The 23,298-nt window shown below is 42.7% G+C and overlaps 1 protein-coding gene across 1 annotated transcript in view; it reads right to left on the reverse strand.

Annotated features, from left to right (window-relative positions):
• Sh2d4b (SH2 domain containing 4B) overlaps nt 1–23,298 on the reverse strand; it is a 78,403-nt gene that overhangs the window by 14,985 nt on the left and 40,120 nt on the right. Inside the window, exons 5-6 of the mRNA XM_060390920.1 lie at nt 18,231–18,447; nt 16,042–16,166 (exon numbers count right to left, since the gene is read on the reverse strand). Of these exons, the coding sequence (XP_060246903.1) occupies nt 16,042–16,166; nt 18,231–18,447 (342 nt within the window). The remainder of the gene's footprint in view (nt 1–16,041; nt 16,167–18,230; nt 18,448–23,298) is intronic.

Raw genomic sequence — 23,298 nt, forward strand, 5'->3', positions numbered from 1 at the left:
ATGAATCTCCTATAAATGCTTCAATATTGTGGCATGAAGAGCAAAGGTTGTACTAAGGGTCATGAGAAACTCATGTCAGGGCCATAATTGGGTGTAAGCTGAATATACTATGACCTCCCTATTACATCTAGTATTTATACCATCTTATTATCACCATATTGTAATGGAGAGTACTGAGGTTCAGGACTTCCCAAGGACATGGAGGTGTTGAAGGTAGACCCCAGACTTTATCTTGGGTCTTCAGACCTCCAGGTGCAAGTTTGTTTTTGTTTTTGTTATTGTTGTTGTTGTTGTTGGTTTTTTTTTTTTTTTTTTTTTTTTTTTTTTTGCTCTATACCATGTTAGCACTTTAGCACTTAAAGGACAGAAAATGCTAGAAAGAAACAATAAAAAGGAGGATGAGGTAGGCTGTATTAAGGCATTGGAGAGGGACAAAAAGTAGAGCTTGATAACTTGGTAGATTATGAGTCAACATCAAGGAAAATAATAGTAAGGTTTTAATGGAAGAACATGGGATGAAAAAAGTAAAGAGGTCGATTCCTGTGAAGGAAGTGGAAAAGAACCTCAGGAGACTCAGAGACATGGAAAACAGAAGAACTTATAAGTGTATACTCTAATCCCAGACTGGGGGCAAGAAGAGGAGAAGGGAGGGGAGCATAAAGATAGTACTTAAAACTCAGTACTTCTCAACTGAGTGGTTAAAAATTATCAAAGACATAGAGTGAACCTGTACAAAGTCACTTAATATTCCTTTGTCAACCAGGGAGAGAGGGCAGATCACCAGTAAAGACCAAACAGTTAGAGTAACTACTTAGTTTTGTTAATAAAATCTATAGAAAATTAAAATAATATGCTGAATGTGCTAAGAGCAAAACAACTATATTTAATAAAACAATCTTTCAAGGAGATAGGCACAAAAATTTATCCTCAGAAAAGTAAACTTAAGGGAGTTGATTAATAAAGGATATACTTCATGCAAAAAGAAAAACATATCCTGGGCAGAGAATGTAAGGATCCAGAAGGAATGGTGAGTATATGCTGTGAGTCAGACTAAAAACAAACAAAAAAACTAACCTGACAGCATAATAAAAACAGACAGGGAGATGATTTTTTTGTTTTGTTTTCTTTTTTGTTTTTTTTTAATTTTTGTTTTATTTTTATTAATTACAGTTTATTCATTTTGTATCCCAGCTGTAGGCCCATGCCCCATTCCCTCCCAATCTCATCCTCCCTCCCTCTTCTTCTCCTATGCCCCTCCCCCAGTCCAAATGATGGGGGGGGGTCCTCCTCCCCTTCCATCTGACCTTAGTCTACCAGGTCTCATCAGGACTGGCTTCTTTGTCTTCCTTCTCAGGAAGGCTGCTTCCCCCTCAGATGGAGGTGATCAAAGAGCCAGCCCATGAGTTCATGTCAGAGACGGTCCCTGTTCCTATTATTGGAGAACCCTCTTGGACACTGAGATGCCATGGGCTACATCTGTGCAGGGGTTCTAGGTTATCTCCTTGCATGGTCCTTGTTTGGAGTATCAGTCTCACAAAAGACCCAGATTTTTTGGTTCTATTGCTCTCCTTGTGAGCTCCTGTCCCTGCCAGGTCTTTCTATCTCCCTCTTCTTTCACAAGATTCTCTGTACTCTGCCCAATTTTTGGCTATGAATCTCAGCATATGTTTTGATACCCTGCTTGGTAGAGTCTTTCAGAGGCCCTCTGTGATAGGCTCCTGTTCTGTTTCCTGTTTTCTCCCTCTTCTTATGTCTATCCCATTTGCCTTTCTGAATGAAGATTGAGCATCTTACCCAGGGTCCTCCTTCTTGATTAGTTTCCTTAGGTGTATAGATTTTAGTATGATTATCCTATATTATATGTCTAATATCCACTTATAAGTGAGTATATACTATGTGTGTCTTTCTGCTTCTGGGATACCTCACTCAGGATGATCATTTCTAGCTCCCACCATTTGCCTGCAAATTTCATGACTTCTTTGTTTTTAATTGCTGAGTAGTGTTCCATTGTGCAAATGTACCAAAAACAAGATGCTATCACAAGACCTTCATGGAATAAGAGCCTATACAGAAGGACAAAAACAAAACAAACAGATGGATCTGAGGAGAGTCAGGAAGAATTAAACATAAAGAAGAAGGCAGATTAAATGAAACTAGAAGGCTACATGTGAACGCAAGAAGTCAAGGTGAGACTGCACAGGACCACCTTCAACCAGTAAGAATAGAATCAAAACTCAGCAGAGTGAATAAATTGTAATAAATAATACTGTTTAATAAAAAATGAAAACAAAACTCAGCAAGATGCAGACATAAATAAAGGAGAGAATATAGGTCCACATTCATCAGAGCAAAGGGGCAGAGTCTAGCTGAGGCAGTTTCACTAAGAATGCTCCCCAGAGGCTCATAAATTTGAATGCTTGGTCATGATGAGGGGCACTATTAGGAGGTAAGGCATTACTGGAGAAAGTGTGTCCTTGGGGCAGGCTTTGAAGTCTCCTATGCTCAATCCAGGCCCAGTGTTTCTCTCTTCTTGCTGACTGCAGATCTGGATGTAGATCTCTCAATTACTCTCCAGGACCGCATCTGCCTGCATGTAGCCATACTTCCTGCCATGATGACAATGGACTAAACCTCTGAACTGTAAGTCATCCCTAATTAAATGTTTCCCTTATTAGTGTTGCCTTGGTCATGGTGTCTGTTTCTTCACAACAACAGAACATTGCCTAAGACACTAGCTGTCTCAGAAAGTCAGCTACTCTGCCTGTAAACACTACAGACGTAGACTAGAGGAAGTTCTGTGAGTCGGAAATATCTCCCCTGGAAAAGATCAAGAAAGTGAATTTCACACAAAAAGTTGGTCACAGAGAAGCAGCAAGGTCAAATCACATACAACATTACCATGGGGGGAAAAGTGTGACCACAGCTCTTTCCTGTGGGTGACACATATATAGTTCATAGTCAGCCCTTTCTATACCTGCGGGTTCTACAATAGTAGAAGACAAGATGGGGGCATCTACTCTGTACTGAATATGTGCAGACATTTTCCCTTCTCATTATTTCCGAACATCTCTGTAGACAGCACATGCATCATATATGTCACTATAAGTCATCCAGAAATAATGTATGTGGGAGGGGGATGTACAAGCTAATATGCACATACTGTGCACTTATAAGACTTTAACAACTGGAGTTTGATGTCAGCGATTGTCTTCTTTTCATTCCGCTGCTGCCCCAGTGAGAACAAGGCCCTGAAAGCTGTACAAGGACACAGTAAGAAACACAGATACTCCAGGCCTTATCAGCCTGAGCACTACTAACATTTTAGACTGACGTTTACCAGAATCTCTGGCCTCTTCCTCTCAAATACCAAAAGCACCTCCCAGTTGTTACCACCAAAAATGTCTCACATTGAGGTACAATCACCTGCTGAGAACCCCCACCATGGGCACAAATTTGCATGCATCTCTGACTGCCTGTTAATAACCGAACAACAACAAAAACAGATCATACTACTGTATGATACATCATACAATTATATCAAATGTATGGTTTCAGTGGTACTTTATATTGAAGATATATTCATATCTTCACAAATCTAAGACCTATGAGAATAATGACTTTTCAGGTTTTTTTTTTTTTCTTTTCTTCTACTCTATCCTCATGTCCCGGAATGTGTCTGGAACTTGGGCCATCAATAAGTAACAGAGAATAATGACTAGCTGGAACTGCAATCCTATGACTAGCATCTATGAGACAGTGGGATTGTGACAGCCACTGTGAAGCATTAGTGTGCTGAATCCTCACAATAATCTTTTGAGGCAGATACTTTTATCCCTACCCCCCCCATTTTGCAGAGTAAACAATGAGAAAAGACTGAGTTCCTCACCAAGGTCTCTCAACTAGTGAAAAGCAGAGGCAGGATAGAGGTACATTCTATCTGCCAGTCTATTTCCCCAACACAAACACCGTACAGCCCAGAACCTCCTATGCAGGAAACTGGAGGACTGTGAAAGGAAAGCATAGATCAGCAAAATCAGTTCCTACCCCAAGAAGACTCAACCAGGAAGTGCACAGAAGCTTCTCAGCAGCCTGGGTTCAGGGTGAGCCAGGACCAGGGCTCCAGGTACAGAGAGGAAGTCTAACTAGTCTTGAAGAAGCAATGCCTAAGGGTGTGATGTGGAGTGGAGATAGCAACTAGAATCTGCAAGGAAGAACTTGTACCCAGGTTTGAAGTCTTTCCAGTTCAGAAGACTCATCACCAGAGACTGAGAGATTAAGTTCAGTGACCCCAGTGTAACTGAGGGAGGCGATTCCACCATCTGAATCCTTTATATAACATGGATTGGTATTTGGACATAACCTATGAAAACCTTCTGCATTGGGCACTTTAAATCATCTCTAGACGGCTCATACTCTCTAATTTGATGACATATTAGGCAACAATGACAGAAAATAAGTCTGTATATAGATGAAATCTTTGTAGATTTAACTACATTTTCCATCCTCAGTTGAATGCATGAATACAGAACCCACAGACATAGAGGGCATAAAGGACGTATTAAGTGAAACACACCAGGGATCATGGAGGCTGTGACCATATGAGAGGTAGGGTGCTGTTGCTACAAAATGGAGCACAAACCCAGCTGGTCTTGTCCTCCTTTATATACTTCAAATGTCACAGCTATAGCGACACACTGAAGCAAACAGCCTCTGTGCCTACCTGGACGTTTAATGGGAATGAAGGAGGAGGCACGCACCTGAATCTCCCTGCAGGTGTCCAGAGCTCCTAGCAGCCTAATAACTACAGTGCACTCTGCTGGGTATCATCAGAAAATAATAGGGCGACCACCAGGAGATAAGCCCTTCCTTGGAGTTGCCCAGGGTTACTGGCTACTGAAGAATGACAATGCAGAAGCAGGAATGTATGCTGAGTTAGAAAACAAGCCAGGCTAACTCCACCCTCCCACCAGCAACACCTTACTGTACTAAAGCTAGCGTTTGCAGTCAGCAACCTGGCAATGGGGGGCAGTAGCACCCAGCTTCCACTTGTTGCATCTTAAGTACAGACCATAAGTAGACACATAACTGACACCCCCTAACTCTTGCCCCGTATCCCACTAGGATGCTCTCAGACACCCTGAGCATCATGTTCTTTATCAAAATACTTACTCAGCAAAAGGAGGGCACTTCATAGTCTCAAAATTTGCCATGCTCTAATAGATCCATAAATCTACCAGCTAACACAGCCTCAAACCTGACCCAGGGCTCTGTCTCTTCAACCCCTATTCCATCCCTGGAAATCATTAGCTGGGAACTGAAGAAACCCAAGTAACCAAATGAGCTCCTTTTATTCCTGTCAGTGCTTCACTCTGAGAAAGAAAGAAGCACAGGCGGGCTGGCTGCCCAGGTTCCCTTTTTATGAGCCTCAATTTATCTGACATGCATATTTCTTAAAGCTTTTGCCTCTCTTTGCCTCACTGGCTGACAACTCCCCCATTACTGCTTAGCTATCTCTCATTCTTTTTTTGTGACTTTCCTTTCTTATTGCCACACTTTGCAGACAATATCATTAAGAAGGCTGGAGTTATTAAGCTCTTCCTTCTCAACAGTTTCTCAAGCATCTGAAAGCCACAGAGATTGTGATGACAAATGCCTTCATTTTTTTATACTTCTAAATGAATTTGAACCATGGCTAACTGCTGAGACAAGAGTTTCAGTAGACAGGCTTCCTAGCTCCAAGTATACTTATGTACAAGAAAGATTATTGTCCATTACTTTATATTTATTCATAGCTGATATGCCAGGTTCTAAAGACACTTGTGCAGGTCCATGTTCTGACTCTACAAAAAGAACCTTAGTCAACACAGAGACAGGCAAGGTTTACTTATGGTCAGGCAGACCCATTGTAGGCTTCTGGAGGAGGAGCTGGCTAGCATTATTAATAATAGCATAGGGGGTGTGACTTGAGAGATGGTTCAGGGGTTAAAAGCACTGACTGTTCTTTGAGAGAACCTGAGTTCAATTCCCAGCACCCACTTGACAGCTCACAACTGTCTGTAACTCCAGGATCCAAAACCCTCACACAGACATAGAGACAAAACATTGATTAAAAGTAAATTAAAAGAAGAAGAAAAATGGCATCACAATGGGATCAGGCTCATCTCCTGGGGAGGAATCTCCACCTATAATCCCATTTTAGGTCACACATCCTAATAGCCTCCCAAGGTTTGTCCACATCCTAAGCACAAGACCCAGTGAACAGCCTTTATCAGATGGACCTGTGGAAACAATGAACATCCAAATTTTGTACATGACAAAACAGTACACCACCTTAAACGGAGTCACAGACACCACCTAGCAAAATGATTTCTGAAGCTGGCTGTGTATTCTGTATAACACCTCAACTGGACTTATTCATTTATGGCATGATTACTTGTGTAATATCAGTCTTGTAACCCACCCAACTGCTTCATTAGAGCAGAGACCAGGCAGTTTTCTTCTGTAGAGATCTACCTCGCCTGTTTAGTCCTACCTACAATCTTCTGTCAAAGAAATTGGGACCTTCCTTTGCTTTCTGTCTATGCCATTTCAACAGAGGTGGACTCTGTTTACATCTGCTCTGGATATTCTTAAGACAGCCCAATCAGGCAGCTCATTGACAAGGCCAAAGAGATTGGCTTACATGTGATCATATGACCAAATTAGAGCCAACCAAGCAAACAGAAACAATACTGGGGGCTGTTGAGTAAAAGGACATCCCCTCTGCTGCTGCATTTGAACTTGGGAGAACGTAGGTATGGCATCTTAAACAATGACTACTTCAGAATAAAAGCAATGCTGAGTGGAAAGGGGTCAGTGGCTGAAACATGCTTCTTAGGTCAGCTAAAGCCTGAAACTGGACCTAGCTTTTGGGTTTAGGGGATACTTTTCAGTCATGTGAGCTGAATTTCCTTTTGATTCTGTTGCTGTATATTTTTATATCACCTGCAACTGAACATAAGTTTCATAAGGATGGGGGGGGGCTAAGCCCTTTTGTTTCTTACTTAAGTTGTTGCATGAGTAATCAACTAGCTGCTTATTTATTTATTTGCTCAAAGATAGACTTATCTGGCACATAGGAGCATAGGGAAAGAAGAGGGAGAGAGGGTGGGGTTGGGAGGGGACAAGGGAGGGGCTACAGCTGGGATGCAAAGTTAATAAATTAGAATTAAATAAATAAATACATACATACATACAGTCTCTCAAAGTCAAAGATAGACTTTGAGAGACTAAAAATATAAGATTGAGCAGCTTCATCAACTACACATCTGGTGAAAGCCTTTGGCTGGAAAACAAAATGGTAGACGAACAGAAATCAAATTTGTACATGCAGAAGATGGCTCATGACAGGTCATGAAGACCAGGTGGGAGACAGTCTTGCTCTGTTCTACAATAAAGCACTCTCTGGGAACTGACCAGGGTTCCCTGAGTGCTACACAGCTCCCTCCTGAGGGCTGTGCACCCAGTCCCCTCTGTTCTAGGTTCTTTGCTTGATAAGTATGAGCACAATGGAGACCAGGGCCCCCCTCCACTATACTGTGCAGCTACCACACTTTGTTACAACCTGGACGAAGCCCTCTGTTTCTGACCTTTTACAAGCAGTTATTGTTATGAGCCTGCTATTTTTTAAATTTATTCTTTGATAATGAAATTTGATCAAACCCAGCCCCAACTCCTCTTCCAATTCCTCTCATATCCCTAGCACTTTCCCTCCCAAATTCATGCACTTTTTAAAAATTTATTTAAATGCCTTAACACAGGGAGCCAACCTCCTAATGTCCCCATTCAGGTAATTCAACAACCCCCAAAACTAGTAAGTTTCTGATTTACTGTATTTATTGCCTAAGAATTTACAGGACTGAATAAAAACTCATATAGCACACTTTAGTTCTAAACAAAAAAAAAAAAAAAAAAATACCATTAATCTCAGGAGAAGTGACATGCCCCAGGCAAAAATGAGGCATGGCAACTAAGGGAGCCCCATATCCCAGAACAACTGAGTGTCCCCTGAAGACACGATCATCTCTTTCACCTCAAGATGTCCAGGATCTACAAGAAACTAATCCCCATCAATGCACTCGCTGAGGTGATTTCAGAGTCTCAGTTTCCTCACTGGTGATATGTTGACATGGCTGACCTGCAATATGGTGAGAAGCTTCTGAGATTCTGAAGCCAGATCACTGAGTGTGAATCCCCTCATGCCCATTTACTAGCATGGTAGGCTGAGGCAACTGGTTTCAATTCTTTGGGCCTCCATTTCTTCATATATACAATAGCATGGCCTGTGCATGGTGATGTTACCAAGACAGACTAAGTGAGCATGTATGGAGTCTAAAAAATAATGTCTAGAATACTGTGTGCTCCATACACAAAATATTATCTACTCCATATAGCTAGGAGAAGAGTAAATGAAATATTCGATAGCCAATCTGTATTTGATATAGGGCCAAAACAAAGTAAATGTTCAAAAACATATTGAAATGTAAAAAGCCATCATACACTCAGTGGCTGTCTCTTTGATCACCTCCCCATGGAAGATGGGGGCAGCCTTACCAGGCCACAGAGGAAGACAATGTAGCCAGTCCTGATGAGACCTGATAGGTAAGGGTTAGATGGAAGGGGAGGAGGTTCTCCCTTATCAGTGGACTGGAGGCGGAGCATAGGGAAAGAAGTGGGAGAGAGGGTGGGGTTGGGAGGGGACAAGGGAGGGGCTACAGCTGGGATGCAAAGTGAATAAATTGGAATTAAATACATACATACATACATACATACATACATACATACATAAATAGGGGAAAGCCATCATACTTCCACGGGTGTGGCCAGATACAGCCCCAAAGTGCATGCTTAAGAACAAGTCTGTAGTGAGAAATTTTGGTGTGTTTAAACACATAGGAATGTTAGAGGATATGTTTTTGTTTTAATCCTGGATGTGGGCTATGGGGTTGCTTCAGATTGTCCACAGCAGCTAATTATGTGTTGTCCTATGCTCTGGCAGGCATGTGATTATGCCAGCTGAAAATAGTTTACATTTAGAAATCTAGGACCCTTATAAATGCCAGAGCCCAAGAAGGGGATGCTGCTACCCTTCTGCTGCCATTACTGTTGTTGGTTGCCGGTTGCTTCAGTTGTTGCTGGTTGCTGGTTGCTGGTTGCTGGTTGCTGGTTGCTGGTTGCTGGTTGCTGGTTGGAGACATCCTAATGACAAAGATCAAATTTGCCCCAAGAAATCTGACATTCCTAGTCAGCAGGAAGTAGCTGATTAGGACACCCCCTTTCTCCTTTAAACTTCTTTCTGTCCTACCTACTGTTGGGTGTTTGGAAGGGATAGGAGTGGTGGAGGGAGGTAAGAAAAAGAACCCAGTGAAGTAGCCAAAAGTCCAACTGTCCAAGTCACCCATCCACAGAAGCCATGGAGCTAAATGATGCTTTTGTGTGTTCAAATGCACAAGCCCATATCGTAAGCAGAGCCAGCACTAGAATTATGGACAGCTAAAGTAAAGTCAAAACCTTAGGGATACCAGCGCAATCTGCTTTCCTTAAGCTAAAGTAATATTGTTCTTTGTAATCCCTTTTGGGACTATCTAACCAATGCACACTTTCAGAAAAAAGAATGAAAACAATTCCTATTTCTTGGTGGGAATACCTTAAGCAAAAATTGCAGAAGCTGAGAAGATAGCTCAGTCGAAGAATGTTTGTCTAGCCCATGCAAAGCCCTGGTTCAATCTTCAGCACTACAAAAACAAAGAAAATGGGTCCAAGCAACCTACTCTTTTCACCTTTAGGAAGTTTTTCATTTGAGAGCAGAACTGGTGGAAGATTTTTCTTTTCAAATTCTGCTCAGAAGAGGGGCTCAGAGAACTCTTTAACTTGAAATGTAAGTCAGCCCTCCAAATGGCCTGTGTTATGCCTATGGCTTCTAGAAACGACTTCCAGATAATGATCACTGTGGTAGTTTGAGTAGGAACGGTCCCCATAAACTCCTGTGTTTGAATGCTTGGCCCTTAGGGAGTGACACTATTAGGTGTGGCCTTGTTGGAGTAGGTGTAGCCTTGTAGGAGGATGTATGTCACTGTGATGTCTCCTATGCTTAAGCTACTCTCAATGTGAAACAGTCTTATTCTGCTGCCTTCAGACCAAAATGAAGAACTCTCAGCTCCTCCAGCATCATGTCTGCCTGCATGCTGCCATTTTTCCCACCAGGAAAACAATGGACTAAACCTCTGAAACTAGAAGCTAGCCCCAATTAAATGTTTTCCTTTGTAAGAGTTGCCTTGGTCATGGTGTCTCTTTACAGCAATGAAAACCCTAAGACAATTATAATCTTTGATTTGTTCATTTGGTTTTGAGAGGGACTAAATTAGTATCATCTTCTTTTGGTGTAGCCATATGCTGTCACTGTTTTCTTATCTGAGTGAGAAGACTGATTAACAGTGTGCTTTATAGGTATGCAACCACTGGTATATACAATTCAAGTCCCTTTTTCACATTCTAAGGCTACCATGTTGATTATTGCATATAGCAAGCATAACATTTATTTGTAGAATTTGATACTTGTAACCCTCAGCATAGGGCTGAGTGTTGGTTGATGTTTCACATGAATTTTTAGTGTTTGAGCTCATAGTCCTGAGACCTCAGCAGCTATTCCTGGCTCTAACCATCAACAGAAATATCATCCAATGTTTCACTCCAGGTTCTTCCTCACTGATCTTGAAAGCTAATGGTAAGTGCCTCATGGGCTCACACTCTTTTCATCTGTGTCAGAAACTCTAGGCCTAGAAAGTAATCACCAAGAACAAATTGGGCATTTCCAGGCAGTTTCTCATGCTACGTTAGAGGATGCACATCAGCTTAGCTCGGCAAGGTCATGGGGCAGGGAGAATGAGACACAGGTTGTACAAAAAGTGATTACAAATTTGGATTATAAATCCAAAGAGAGGGCTGGAGAGATGGCTCAGAGGTTAAGAGCACTGTCTGCTCTTCCAGAGGTCCTGAGTTCAATTCCCGGCAACCACATGGTGGCTCACAACCATCTATGATAAGATCTGGTGCCCTCGTCTGTCATGCAGATATACATGCAAATAGAGCACTCATATGTAAAATAAAGAAATGAAAAAAAAAATTCCAGTTCTCTCCTTTTAAAAAAAATAAAAAATAATAAATAAATAAATAAATCCAAAGAGGACATTTTGTTATCCCAATATCCATTTGTGGAAAGCAGAGAATTCAAGGAAAAATGAAACACTCAGAATAGAATATACAAAATCCTATGTTTTATTCAACTTCCTGGGTTTACTGGCTAGGAAAGATTAGATCAGTTTCTTCAGCTTTCCAGGGATGTCCATACCCGGTTCAAGAAGCCCTTGACAGTGATGTGAGATGGTGTATATCAAATGACACAGTTCAAGTAAAATATGAAGGACTACATGGAAGTGGAAGATCAGTAGGATTGTAAAGAAAAGCCATCCTAACTTCTAGGCTCCCTGAAGACAGCACTGTCTACAAAGATGGGGAATGCCAGCTTCATACTTTGTGCTTGTCAGAAAAAGCACCATGCTAGTAACATATTACTTGAGTGAACCCAGCCCTACTTAAGTTAAAGGTGTGTCCTAACTTGGGATCCATTCCCAGTGTCTAAGCAGAATTCAACAGGACTCACTTACCAATGCCAGGCCCATCATCAACTGCATAATCCTTTTCTGTGCCAAGCCTTAAGGGCATTATCAAGGCCACCATGGGTTATTGCCAAGACAACATACCATAGAGCATATTTTAAATATTTTCAAGAAGTAAAGCTAAGGAAGAGAAATTTGTTCTGAATGAGCCAGTGTTCAGACAGAGAATACTCAATAATATCAAACACATGCTGAAGTTCCAATATTGTTTTTTTCCAGAGTCAAGCTTATGTGCTGGCACTTTTCAGGAAGAATTTCAAGTCTCTCATAATTCTTGGGATGTGGCAATGACCAAAGAAAAAAAAGGATTGCTTTTCTGCTACTCTTTTTAACGAAGGACTGATTAAGTTCCCAGGTTGGTCTCGGGGAAGACAATCTCCATTCCACTTGTCCTCCCATCTGCACACTGCATGCACTTCTTTACACTGTATTTCCTGAAAGAGGTGAATCTCTTCTGGTAGTTGGTCCCACACTCAAAAGGCAAACCAATACTGGTACTGACATGTGGCTCTTTAGGGGAACAAGGTGGTTTTGTTGGTTTGATTTGTAAAGGCATCCTATGAAATAAATGCTATGTCAGTTTTCCAGAAGACATTAAATGATGTACTCAAGGTCAGAGAAAGGTCCTGTATCTTGAGATCCCTCTGTGTCTTGCTGTTTGGATTTTAACACAGTATATCTGAGAATGAGTATATCTGAAATGTCTGAGAAAACAGAACTATAAATTACAGTAGTCATTCTTAGCCTTCATCAAAATCCATCTGAATTGACTAGGAATGTCTCATTCAGGAAAAGAAAAGAATTATACTTTAATTTTGATAGATTGCATCATTGACTCAAATTCTTCTTAACTCACTGTGTCCATACCCACTGATGTATGACTTTGAAATTTCTTGCAAGAAAGGAGGGGGAGGTGCAGGAGAAATAGAAGGAGAAAGAGGAGGAAGATGAACATAAGAGGTGACAAATTGTAGCCAGTGGCATGAAGCAGAACGGACAGTATGCTAGTCCTACACGTGAGACTTCAGGAAACACACATGCTGCCCACCATTCTCTTTTACCTATACCACCACTGTGACAGCAGCATATCTAAGTGGGCCCAGTGCTCCTAGAAGATGAGAGCTACATAAAGTAGGTAGCTCTACTCCCTGGCAGAGACACCCAGTCACCCAAGGCAGGAACAGAGCCTCTGTCAATGGGGGTTAACAGACTGGTACAGGCTACCTGTAGGCTGATAAGTTCTCTGTCTCTGTGAGGATTGGTACAGAGGGAGTCCCACCCACCCATCAGGAAATCCCCATGTTAGAAAGAAAGTTGGGACCTTCTAGGTAGTCTCAACTTCAGTGTTTTAGAAATGAATCAAGTTAAACACACACACACACACAAGTCTTAGGAACCAAAATTGGGCTGCTAATGTTTTGTTTTTACCCCAAAGTGAAATATATTAAAGTAACTACTATTAACTATCACCATCAATTCATAAAAGAGGAGTCATTTTAACACTAAAACTGAGAAGGAATATAATCCTAGAATATAAATATAGCACGGTTCTTTCTAAGCAAAGGAAGTTGGCCATTTTCCACATATGAACCTTTTTCTTTCATTCTGTCACAAATCAATGAAAGCTTGGTCACTAAATAGTTCTGTTCCGTGTGTTAACAACTTCCCTACATGCTTTATGGTAGGAACTGTCAGAAGAACATGAAGTCAATTACATAAATTGTAAGACTTAAATCTCAGTTCTGTTTGTTCTGTGACAACATAAAATTTACCCTTTTCTCCACTGAAATAGAAAGTAAAATTAAAAATAAATTTCCTTTTCCCTAGCTGGACATCTGAAGGCAACATGGGTGACCAGTAGCTTTATGGGAGTCACTGCTGAGGATGTGTACGTAGTGTTTCTGCCACTACACAAAGGGCACAGGCTTCCTTAATTAAATGAATTATTCAAGACAGTGTGCCCAGAGAAAGAAACCATGCTAGTCTTTGTACATAAAATTAAAAACTCTAAGATCTTCCAAAAAAGAGAAATTTGATTACCTCTATTGTACCTTCCTCACTGGCTACCACTAAGCAACCAGCACAGCCACCAAACCTCAGCTCCATGGGGATATTTGAGATGCAATCTGTAGCCACCCAAAATAACATCTACTACTTCTATGGTGGTAATAATATACACATGGGGGGAGTAGTATCTCAATTGGAGGCTCCCCCAGGGGCTTCAGATCACACAATATGACAGAAGACAGAGGGTCTCTGGTACCAGCTCCAGGAACACATGGCTCAGTCACCCATGAGTGTTGATTGTGCTTTCTCTGGGCCATGAAGAGATAATCCATGATTCTGTTAGATGTGTGGAGGCCTAAGAGAAGGAAGAGTCTCAAAAGTTCAAAACTCACAACCACACCATAGACACCAGGCTGCCTTTGGCTAATGACACCTGTGCAATCACAGCAGCTGTCTGTTCTACCCAGAAACTCTGAGATTGCTGTGTGACTCACTCATTCTTTCCTTCCCCTAGGCCATGAAACCATCAGGCTTTCCAGTAAAAACAAAACTTCAGTCTGAGGCCTAGATGTCTAAGCCAATAAACATGAGACCACAGTATAAAATAATCCTTAGTTGGTTGTAGCCACTGAGTCTTTGGGCACCTGTGTTCTGAGGCGTAACAAAGCCTACATACATATTGTGACCCACATAGTGGCAATGTTATAGTGATCTTCCAGAAGTCAACAATAATGATGGCAATGGAAAATGACAAGCTTCTCTTGGCTGTGTTTCTGCATCTGACCCTTGTGCAGCTGGGAGGCAGAGGTAACAGGTGGACATAGAGGTGCCTAAGACATGTGTGCTGCATCTGTTGGGCAAATAACCATTTAGTAAAACAAGTCATCCCTCTCTGTCACAGCTCTGGGCTGTCACATTGTTACTAGGCCCTGTGATGTGGTGGCTCATACAGCTACCAGGACCCAGAGCTGAGTACCAAGAGCTGTTATTTGGAGCTAGAAAGCCTGGGATATCATCCTAACTCTGAAAGCTAAGGCTCTCCTTTGCCCATTCCTCCACAGATGCCTACTGTAACAAGCCCTGGGTAACACAGGCCAGGTTCTTGGATTTCCAGACTTATAATCATATAGGAAAGTAGACAACAAACATTAAGATAAATACCAGTGGTATAGGGAACTATTTAGGAATGATAGAAGACAAATTGACAGAGCTTAAAGAAAAACAGACTTCAGAAAGAAATTCAGGAAAGGCCTCTCTGAGGAGCAGATATTACAGGTGGAAAATAGCATTGTTATCTGCCAAGCAAAGAGCTGGGAGAAACAGCAAATGGCAGGCAACATCATCACAAGGACAAAGGGCCTGAGCTGGAGTGAAGGGTGGCTTGGCTCATTTAAGGATAGAAAAAGGTCAGAAGAAAGGCAAGCTGGGCACAGCTGGTTAATGTAAATGTGGTGTGGGAAACAACTTGTCACCTGGGCCTTGTGGACCTCAGGATGGGGGTGGGGGCAGAGTGACATGCATGAAGAGAAGTAGGGGATAACACAACAAAGATGTGACAGGATCTGACTGCACTTAAAATGAGTTCCAGAATGCTTTGTGAAGGGTGAGCCACAAAGAGGACAGACCAGGGAAAGACACTCCCAGGACCTGCACTGCAAGTGTCATCACCTTTGTGACCTTCAGAGATCCTAACAATACTGCATCTCAGCTGCCTGCAGCCTGTAATTCAGAAGTCACATACTCTTTGGGCTCCAGCAGGCTAGAGCAAAAGTGCACATAGCTTTGCTCAGTTAGCACGTTTTCCTGCTAAGCACTTCTGTTGCCTTTCTCAGAGTTAGAGCTGTCTCCAGTACATGACCATCAGGGCCTGCCTTTGCTAGCTGCCAATCAACCATCAAGACACCAGAATTCTACACCCACATGACACAAGGTTTATCCCTCCAACTGGATAGAATTGAGAGTACACAGAAGCTGGTCTGGAATAAGAGGGCAGTTCATTACCAAGAGAAATACAGAAAACACAGGTCAACACAAAGGCCCTTCAATCCACTAGGAGATGTGACAACAGGGAAACAGGCACATAAAGGTCAGGTGGGTAATAACAATGGCAGGAGAGGCTTTCCTAACCTGCTCTAAGTGCTGGTTAGGGAAGGAAGGCTCAGAGAAAAAGGTGCAGAAACTTGATGGTCTGGGCTAGACTACTGGAATACAGAAGTTCACATGAGCATCCAGGACTCTCCAAGACCAGTAAGGCCTTAGCTGTCCTTCTAGAGTTGGAAGTGTGAACATCATCTTCCATGGGGCCCAGAAAGTATACTACCATGAAACCAGGGGGCGATGGACTTGGTATTCCTCTCAAAGCCAGCTCGGCGAGGGAGCTGTTCCTCCTTGAACCAGCGCACAATGACTTCTCTGGAGAGTGGACGCAAAGGACGCTCCCAGGTCCTGCAAGGAAGAAAAAGAGTGAGGGAGGGGATGTATCAAAGATAAAAACGAAGGAAAGAAGAGGAATATGGAGGAGAAAAGGAAGACATTAAGTGGGATGGGGTGGTTCAGCAGATAAAGGCATTTGATGCCAAGTCAGACCATGTGATTTTGATTCGAGAAACCCACATACAGAGAATTGACTCTAACAGGTTATCCTCTGACCTCCATTAGCAAGGCCTGGCATGTATATATGTGCATGCACACACACATATACAGAGAGAGAGAGAGAGTCAGAGAGAGAGAGGAGGAGGAGGAAGAAGAAGAAAGAGAAAGAGAGAAAAAGAGAAAGTTTTAAAAACATGGAAGTAGGGAGGCATTTCTAATTATTTGCCAGGTTCAAAAACACACAAGAAATTTATCTCATATAAATCAAGCATTTCTGCATGCTAGAAAATTCTGCCTCCAAAAACCAAAAGATAAATGACAAACTGAAAAAACAGATTTGTCACAATTTTTTTCTAGCTTAGGGAGTTCCTAGAAATGAATAAGGCGAGCATGGACCACACAGTGAAAGGGTGGACTGGACCACAGGCTTTTCAACATATGGGAGATCCCTAGTTTGGCTCGTAGACACAAGTGAGCATTTAACCTTACTCCAAGACATATTTACTCACACAAAATAAGGTTGGCAACAAAACAAGGTGGGCCAAAGGATGTAAAGATGCAAAGCATTGGTGCTAGCCCTGTGCAGGGCCAGTCAATCTCAAAAGCACACAGCGCTTGAGCAAAGACCCTGCTGGGAAGAATATCTTTGCAAATATGATTGCCCAATGCAAAATAAATTTCTGCAAGTTTATCTTCACAGAGGCCTGTTGATTGTAGTATGTTTGAAATAGCAATGCCCACTGATGGACTCTCTGATAACTAACACACACAGAAGAACACAAGGTGGCTATTAAAGAAAAGAGAAATAAGGTTTGTTGTTTGTTTTTAGGTTGGCAACTGCACAAAAAGCCCATGGGTTGGGATGAAGTATAGGTAAGAAGCTAAGAACAGTGTCTATGATGGTACAGTGAGGAGACGGTACACAGTGAAGGAACCAGATTTCTCTATGAGCATAATACCTTCTCAGACCTTCTAACTTAATAATCATATCCGATGATGAAGAAAGGAAAGAAGGGAGGGAGGGAGGGAGGGAGGGAGGGAGGGAGGGAGGGAGGGAGGGAGGGAGTATGGGCAGAGAAGCTATAAAAGCAGACTAAGCTCTTGCTAGACTTTAGCAGAGAGGAATGGTAGATTATGAACAACCCCGAACTTTAATCAGAACAAAATTGGACGAACCACATTATCTGGGGGTGAACTGACTCCTGACCATTCCCTGAGGATAAGGAAGCCACAGGCACTCAATCCCACATTTCCCCTCCACAGAGATGTAGCTACTCTGTAAAGATGGCTTGGCCTCGAGACAAGAGTCCAAACCTCAGGGCTATACAGCCAGACAGGCAGAACATGGGAGGCTCCAGGTGTCTTTGGCTTTGCCAGTCATGGGTTGTAACTGAAATGTCCTTGGCAAACAACCCCTCTAGGGATGCAAATGTGTGTAAGGACCTCTCAATCTATCCACATTAGTCTGCAAACCTGTTGTTCAAACTAGTTACAAAGCAGTTACACCATAATTAGAAAAGGCTGTGGTCCTAGTTCCCATTTACTGGACCATTTTTTCCACATCTTATGTCTTTCATTACAAGGTTTTGACAAAGGCCAAGGAGTCTACAATTATGGAAACATTTGGAGTATTTGTATAAGCAGATTTTGAGGGAAAGAAGATGTACAGCTTTCTTTAGATTATCAGGGATTACAAGAATCCTTGACCTCTGAAAGTTTAACTCTCAAAACTGCCAAGTTGTTAGAAAGGTCCAGAGCCCACCTATCTATATGCTCTGCCCATTACCTTGATCGGAATGTTGAGACCAAGGAAAGGCAAATGACCCACAAGAAAGAGACAGAGCCTGGACTAGAACCCATGGAGATTTCCTCATAGTACTAATGGCTCTTCTTGGAGTTCTGACCATCCTAACACACCTGTCAGGTCCTGTGAGGGGTGATGGTGGACTGCTGCCAGGAAGCTGGTGATAGAGTCTTGTCTCCTGCTCATGGTTCTGGCCAAGTTCTTGGAACATGGTGCTTAAGCCAGCAACAGTGCCCTTCTGGATGGCTCGGAGTGAGTGGCGCCGGTACTCATCTCGGGCTCGCTGAGCACGACGGCTCCTCTCTTCATCAGCTGCCTTGGATCTGCGTACTGGAAAGGAGAACTGTATGGTTGGCCTTGGCCCACAGCCCAGGCTATGCACTGGGAAAGCATAGACTGCACCAGACACTATACTTGAAATTCCATGATTCCCTGGCCATCCAGAACACCATGTACTGCAGGAGGCATGGTTCCTCTAGGGATGGCCACACATGGCCAGCCATGTACATGTGTGTTTGTATGTGTGTCTGTGTCTATGTGTTTTTGTGTCTCCTTATGCATATCTGTGCATATGTGTATGTATATGCACGTTCATGGCTTGTATGTCTATGCATCTGTATATGTATATGTCTCTGCATGTCTGTGTGTCTGTGTGTGTGCATGTCTGTTGTGTGTATGTGTGTATGCATGCACACATGCATTCTTAAGAGAAGTGTAGGGTTGAGAAAGTGAAGACTGAACAAAGCCTACTTGCATTGAGGGCTCCTCCTATCTGAACTGGTCATCCTGGAGTCTGACTGCTTCTTACTAGGCCTCTACCTGCCTCTAAAATCTAAGAGTTCTTAATAGAGAGCACTGGAAGCTGGCCCTGGACTTCAAGTTGTGCAAGATTAGTAATTACACTGGCCCTGGCAAGCCACCTCTCCTCCCAAGAAAGAAAATCTTATTCATCCATTCAACATGCATCACAGGCTCCCATAGAGCTCTGGAACCATACTTTGTGTTGGGAAGACACAGGTGAGTTGTACTGGTCCTCACAAAGTCAGCAAATAGTCAGCATCCTTTCCTGAGAACATAGCATTTCCCAGATCCAAGCACATCATCTGTGCCTACAGAGGCATTTACTGAGTGATGCTTCCCTTCATTTGAGGGGAGAGTTCTTTGGCCTGCTCATTGCCAAACTCCAGTGTCTAGAACAGGGTTGGCAGACAGGATATCATTCTAGGCATCCAGTATGCTGAGAGATGGCTCATGTGTAACATGCTTGCCATACACAAATAAAGATGTGAGTTCGATCCTCAACATCCTATAAAAAAATGGACATGATGCCATGTGCCAGAAATCCAGCTGTGGGAGGGAGGAACAGAGAGAGAAGGATCCCTAGAGCTTGCTGGCCAGCCAAACTAGATAAATCTGTGAGCTTCAGATTCAAGGAGAGACCCTGTTCAGAACACAAAGTAGAAAGTGATAGAAGAAGACATTCAAAGTCAACCACTGGCCTCAGCAGATGCACACACACACACACACACACACACACACTAAAAAGTAATGACTTTAAAAAGATGCCTCTGACATAATCTGATTGGCCTGCTCTTTGATCACCTCCCCCTAAGGGGGGAGCAGCCTTACCAGGCCACAGAAGAAGACAATTAGCCACTCCTAATAAAAACTGATAGACTAAGATCAGAAAGAAGGAGAGGAGGACCTCCCCTATCAGTGGACTTGGGGAGGGGCATGCATGCAGAAAGGGGAGGGAGGGTGGGACCAGGAGGGAAGGAGGGAGGGGCTTATGGGTGGATACAAAATGAATAAAGTGTAATTAATAAAAGTTAAATAAAAAATTAAATAAAAAGCATTCCACGATTTGGCTCCTCGTTTGATTCTAGGCTGCGTAGAGAGAAGACATGAAAGCAGACCCTTATTTCAACTGCTCTGTCCAAGTTGGAGAAAGGACAGATAAACATGACTAACCTTAATGAAAAAACTCATGAGTGTCAATTAAAAAGGAGGAGGAAGAGGAAGAAGAAATAATAAGTGAGAGTTTGGGGTCTACAGCTTTCATAATGTGCAGGGACCAGGGCTGTCAGAGGAGAGTCAGCCAGGGACTGTGGTTAGAAGGAAGTGCTCTGTTTCCGCCAAAACTTGTGTTGGGATGTAGGGCCTTTAAGAGAGCTAGTCTGAGAGTGACCTTCATAGGGCTGGATTAATTTTCTCAGGGATAGACCAGTTCTTGGGAAACAAAAGGCTAATAGATCAGCTTTTTTGTCCCCCCTCTGCCTCCTCTTGCTCTCAGACAGAGAATAAATCTGTTTTCCTTGTTAATTACTGAGTCTTGTAAATTACAGTGAAAGAAAATGAACAAGACAGGATGGGAAGATCAAGTATTTTCTAGAGAAAGGAGGAGAGGCACCCATTTCAGGAAGAAACTCTAGGCTTCAGTGACATAGTAGAGGCCTTTGGAAACAAGAATTCTGTGAAGCCTGATTGGACTGTGGGTAGAGGATCACACAGGGTCAGGAAACCCAGGACAAATTTCATAGCCATTATGCAGTGAAGTATTGAAAGCTTCTGCCATACAAAGACAAGCAACCTCATGGAGTTTACAGTACCTGAGAGACAATACAGAAAGATAGACAGACATAGGTGTTGGTCCTGAACCTCTCTCTGACATGGAACAATATTATTCTTTAGTTCTCTTTCACTGAATGATAGAGACAGTGCCACCCTAAGTCCAAGAGCTGCCACACTGCCGGGCTATGCCAGAGGCACATCTCTGATGGTACTTGGGGCTTCCCCTCAGTTCTCTAACACCGAAAGGAAATCCAGCAGTGTCTGCTTTTCCTCTTGGCAGAATCTGTGTAAGTAGCCACACAGCTCCAGAAGTGTAAAGAGCCCACTATTGAAAGGGTATTACCACTTCAAATAACATGTTGGCTGGGTGTGGTAATACACTCCTATACTTCTAGGACCTTGGAGGTTGATACAGGAAAACTGAAAGCTTCAAGACAACCTGACTATATAATAATGTCTCAAAAATATAAATGAATGAATGAATGGCATAATCAGATGGGTATATTTAGTTTTCTACTTGTGCCATCTCTGAATATTGCATGGGACTACCATTTAATACTATGAAGCCACACACCACATATCTCCAGAAGACCCAGTTGTCATGCTTAAGCCTCAGAGTCTAGTGGGGGGAAAAAACAGCACTAAACAGTGTAGCTGTGATGAGGTGTTCATTGACCCTCAGGCTCTCTGAGGAGAAACAGCTCATCCAGAAACTGATATCTTCTGGACATAAGGAGAGATCTAAGCTGATGCCTGGTGAGTTCAAGAGATTTGGTCAAAAGTGGCCCATGGAAGGGCATTTTTAGTAGGGTAGGCTTAGAGGCCAGATGGAGGAGGTGCCCCTCCTGGACCAGTGTAGCATCACTGGAGGCCTGCAGGGCAGATAGACCAGAAAAAGGCCACTTAAAGACCCGTAACTCCAGAATCACGTGTTCTTGTGTTGTCCTGAGAAATTACTGAAAGCCACCAGAGGGTAGAGTTCTGGCTGCACTCTAACAGGTTGCTTGAGCGTTGGCGCACTGGGAGTGAACACAAGAATGAGAATGAAGATGTAGAAAACTGGAATGCACTGAGCAAAGAAAATGTCTGAAGCGACAGCATATAAATTCAGAGAAATAAAAGGGGCAGAACCCACACAATTAGGTTGAATTATTAGTATTATTACTATTACTTTATTTTCAGGGAGTGGAAGATTAGAGTGTGTGTGTGTGTGTGTGTGTGTGTGTGTGTGTGTGTGTGTGTGTTTGGAAAAGTCAGAGAAAAACTGTGAGATTCAGTTCTCTTTTCACCATATGAATCCCAAGAATCGAACTTAGGTAATCAGTCTTGGCAGCAGTTACCTGTACCAACCTAGACAATCACAAGTTCCCTTGGTCTCTCTGTGACTTAGAGAATTAACTATCCATATTTTCTTTTCCTTTCTAGAAAAGAAAGACTTCATGAAGTTGCTTTGAGATCTCAATGAGGGAGCAAATGGGAGGGGTTTGCTAAGGTCCTACCACAGAGGTGTGCGTAAAATGTATTCAGGGTTCTTATTGTAGAAGCTGTGCGTTCTGGGGACTGAACATACCAACTAGAAAAAGTCCATTCCCTGATGGGGGGGGGGAGAGGAACAACTAGTGGGGAGAAGAGTGTTTAGGTAAAATCAGGAGCTCCTACCAAGAAACTGAAAAAAATGAACATGTAGAAAGAGCAGGCTTCTTTGCCTCTGGAGAGGGTATGTTTAGGGTATCCATTTTCACAGATGTCCTGTGACTCAGCCTGCTGGAGCCAGGTCACCTGCATAAATCCAAGCCTTTAGCGATAGAGACTGAGAAGGCTGAAAGGTGAGCATCCACATCTGAGAAAACACGTGAGATTCATCTGGACTTAAACTGGTCCAATGAAAGGAGCACGCGTGTGCTGATGCTGATCGGTGGCAGTGAACCATTGCTTGAGCAGATCACAGCTTGTACCCCTCAAGTGGGCTGTGTTGTTGAGCCAGGAGGTTGTGTAGTTTAGGATTACAGTCACAATTTCAACTTCAGGCTTCAGGGACATAACTTTCTTAAAAGTTGAGTTTCAACTGTGGCTATGTACAACTAACAACAAGATATCAGTAATTTTTCTGTTTGCTGAGACCAATTACCTGTTAAGAAGCATCTTAATTGAGTTTGATGATACAGTTTGTCCTGCAGGATGGTGGTAGGAGCCTGAGCCAACAGGAAGCAGAGAAATGGCTGGTGCTCTGCTGGCTTTCTCATTCTCCCTTGCTACTCAGTCAGGTACCACCCATTTTCACCATGGGTCTTCTCCCTCAGTTAATCTTCTCTGGAAAAACTCTCAGACTGGAGGTGAAATGTCACAAGTGACATAGAGATTTCTTAATCCAACCAAGCTTTCCCACTAGAATCAACCATTGCACTTACACACCCCATGAAGGTAACAAAAGTCCTTCTTTCCTCTCTCTCTCTTTCTGGTCCATATTCTTTTCTGCTCCAGGCCACTTCCAGCCCAGCACCATGCTCAGCAGCTCCTCCAGGCTTAGCCTGTCCCACATCTAGAACTTTAGAACCACCATTGTTCAACCAAGAACCCAGAACCATTTCTTTTTGAGAGAGAAATGGATAG

The sequence above is a fragment of the Meriones unguiculatus genome, chromosome 9 (genome assembly GCF_030254825.1).
Source record: "Meriones unguiculatus strain TT.TT164.6M chromosome 9, Bangor_MerUng_6.1, whole genome shotgun sequence".
NCBI classification, from domain to species: domain Eukaryota; kingdom Metazoa; phylum Chordata; class Mammalia; order Rodentia; family Muridae; genus Meriones; species Meriones unguiculatus.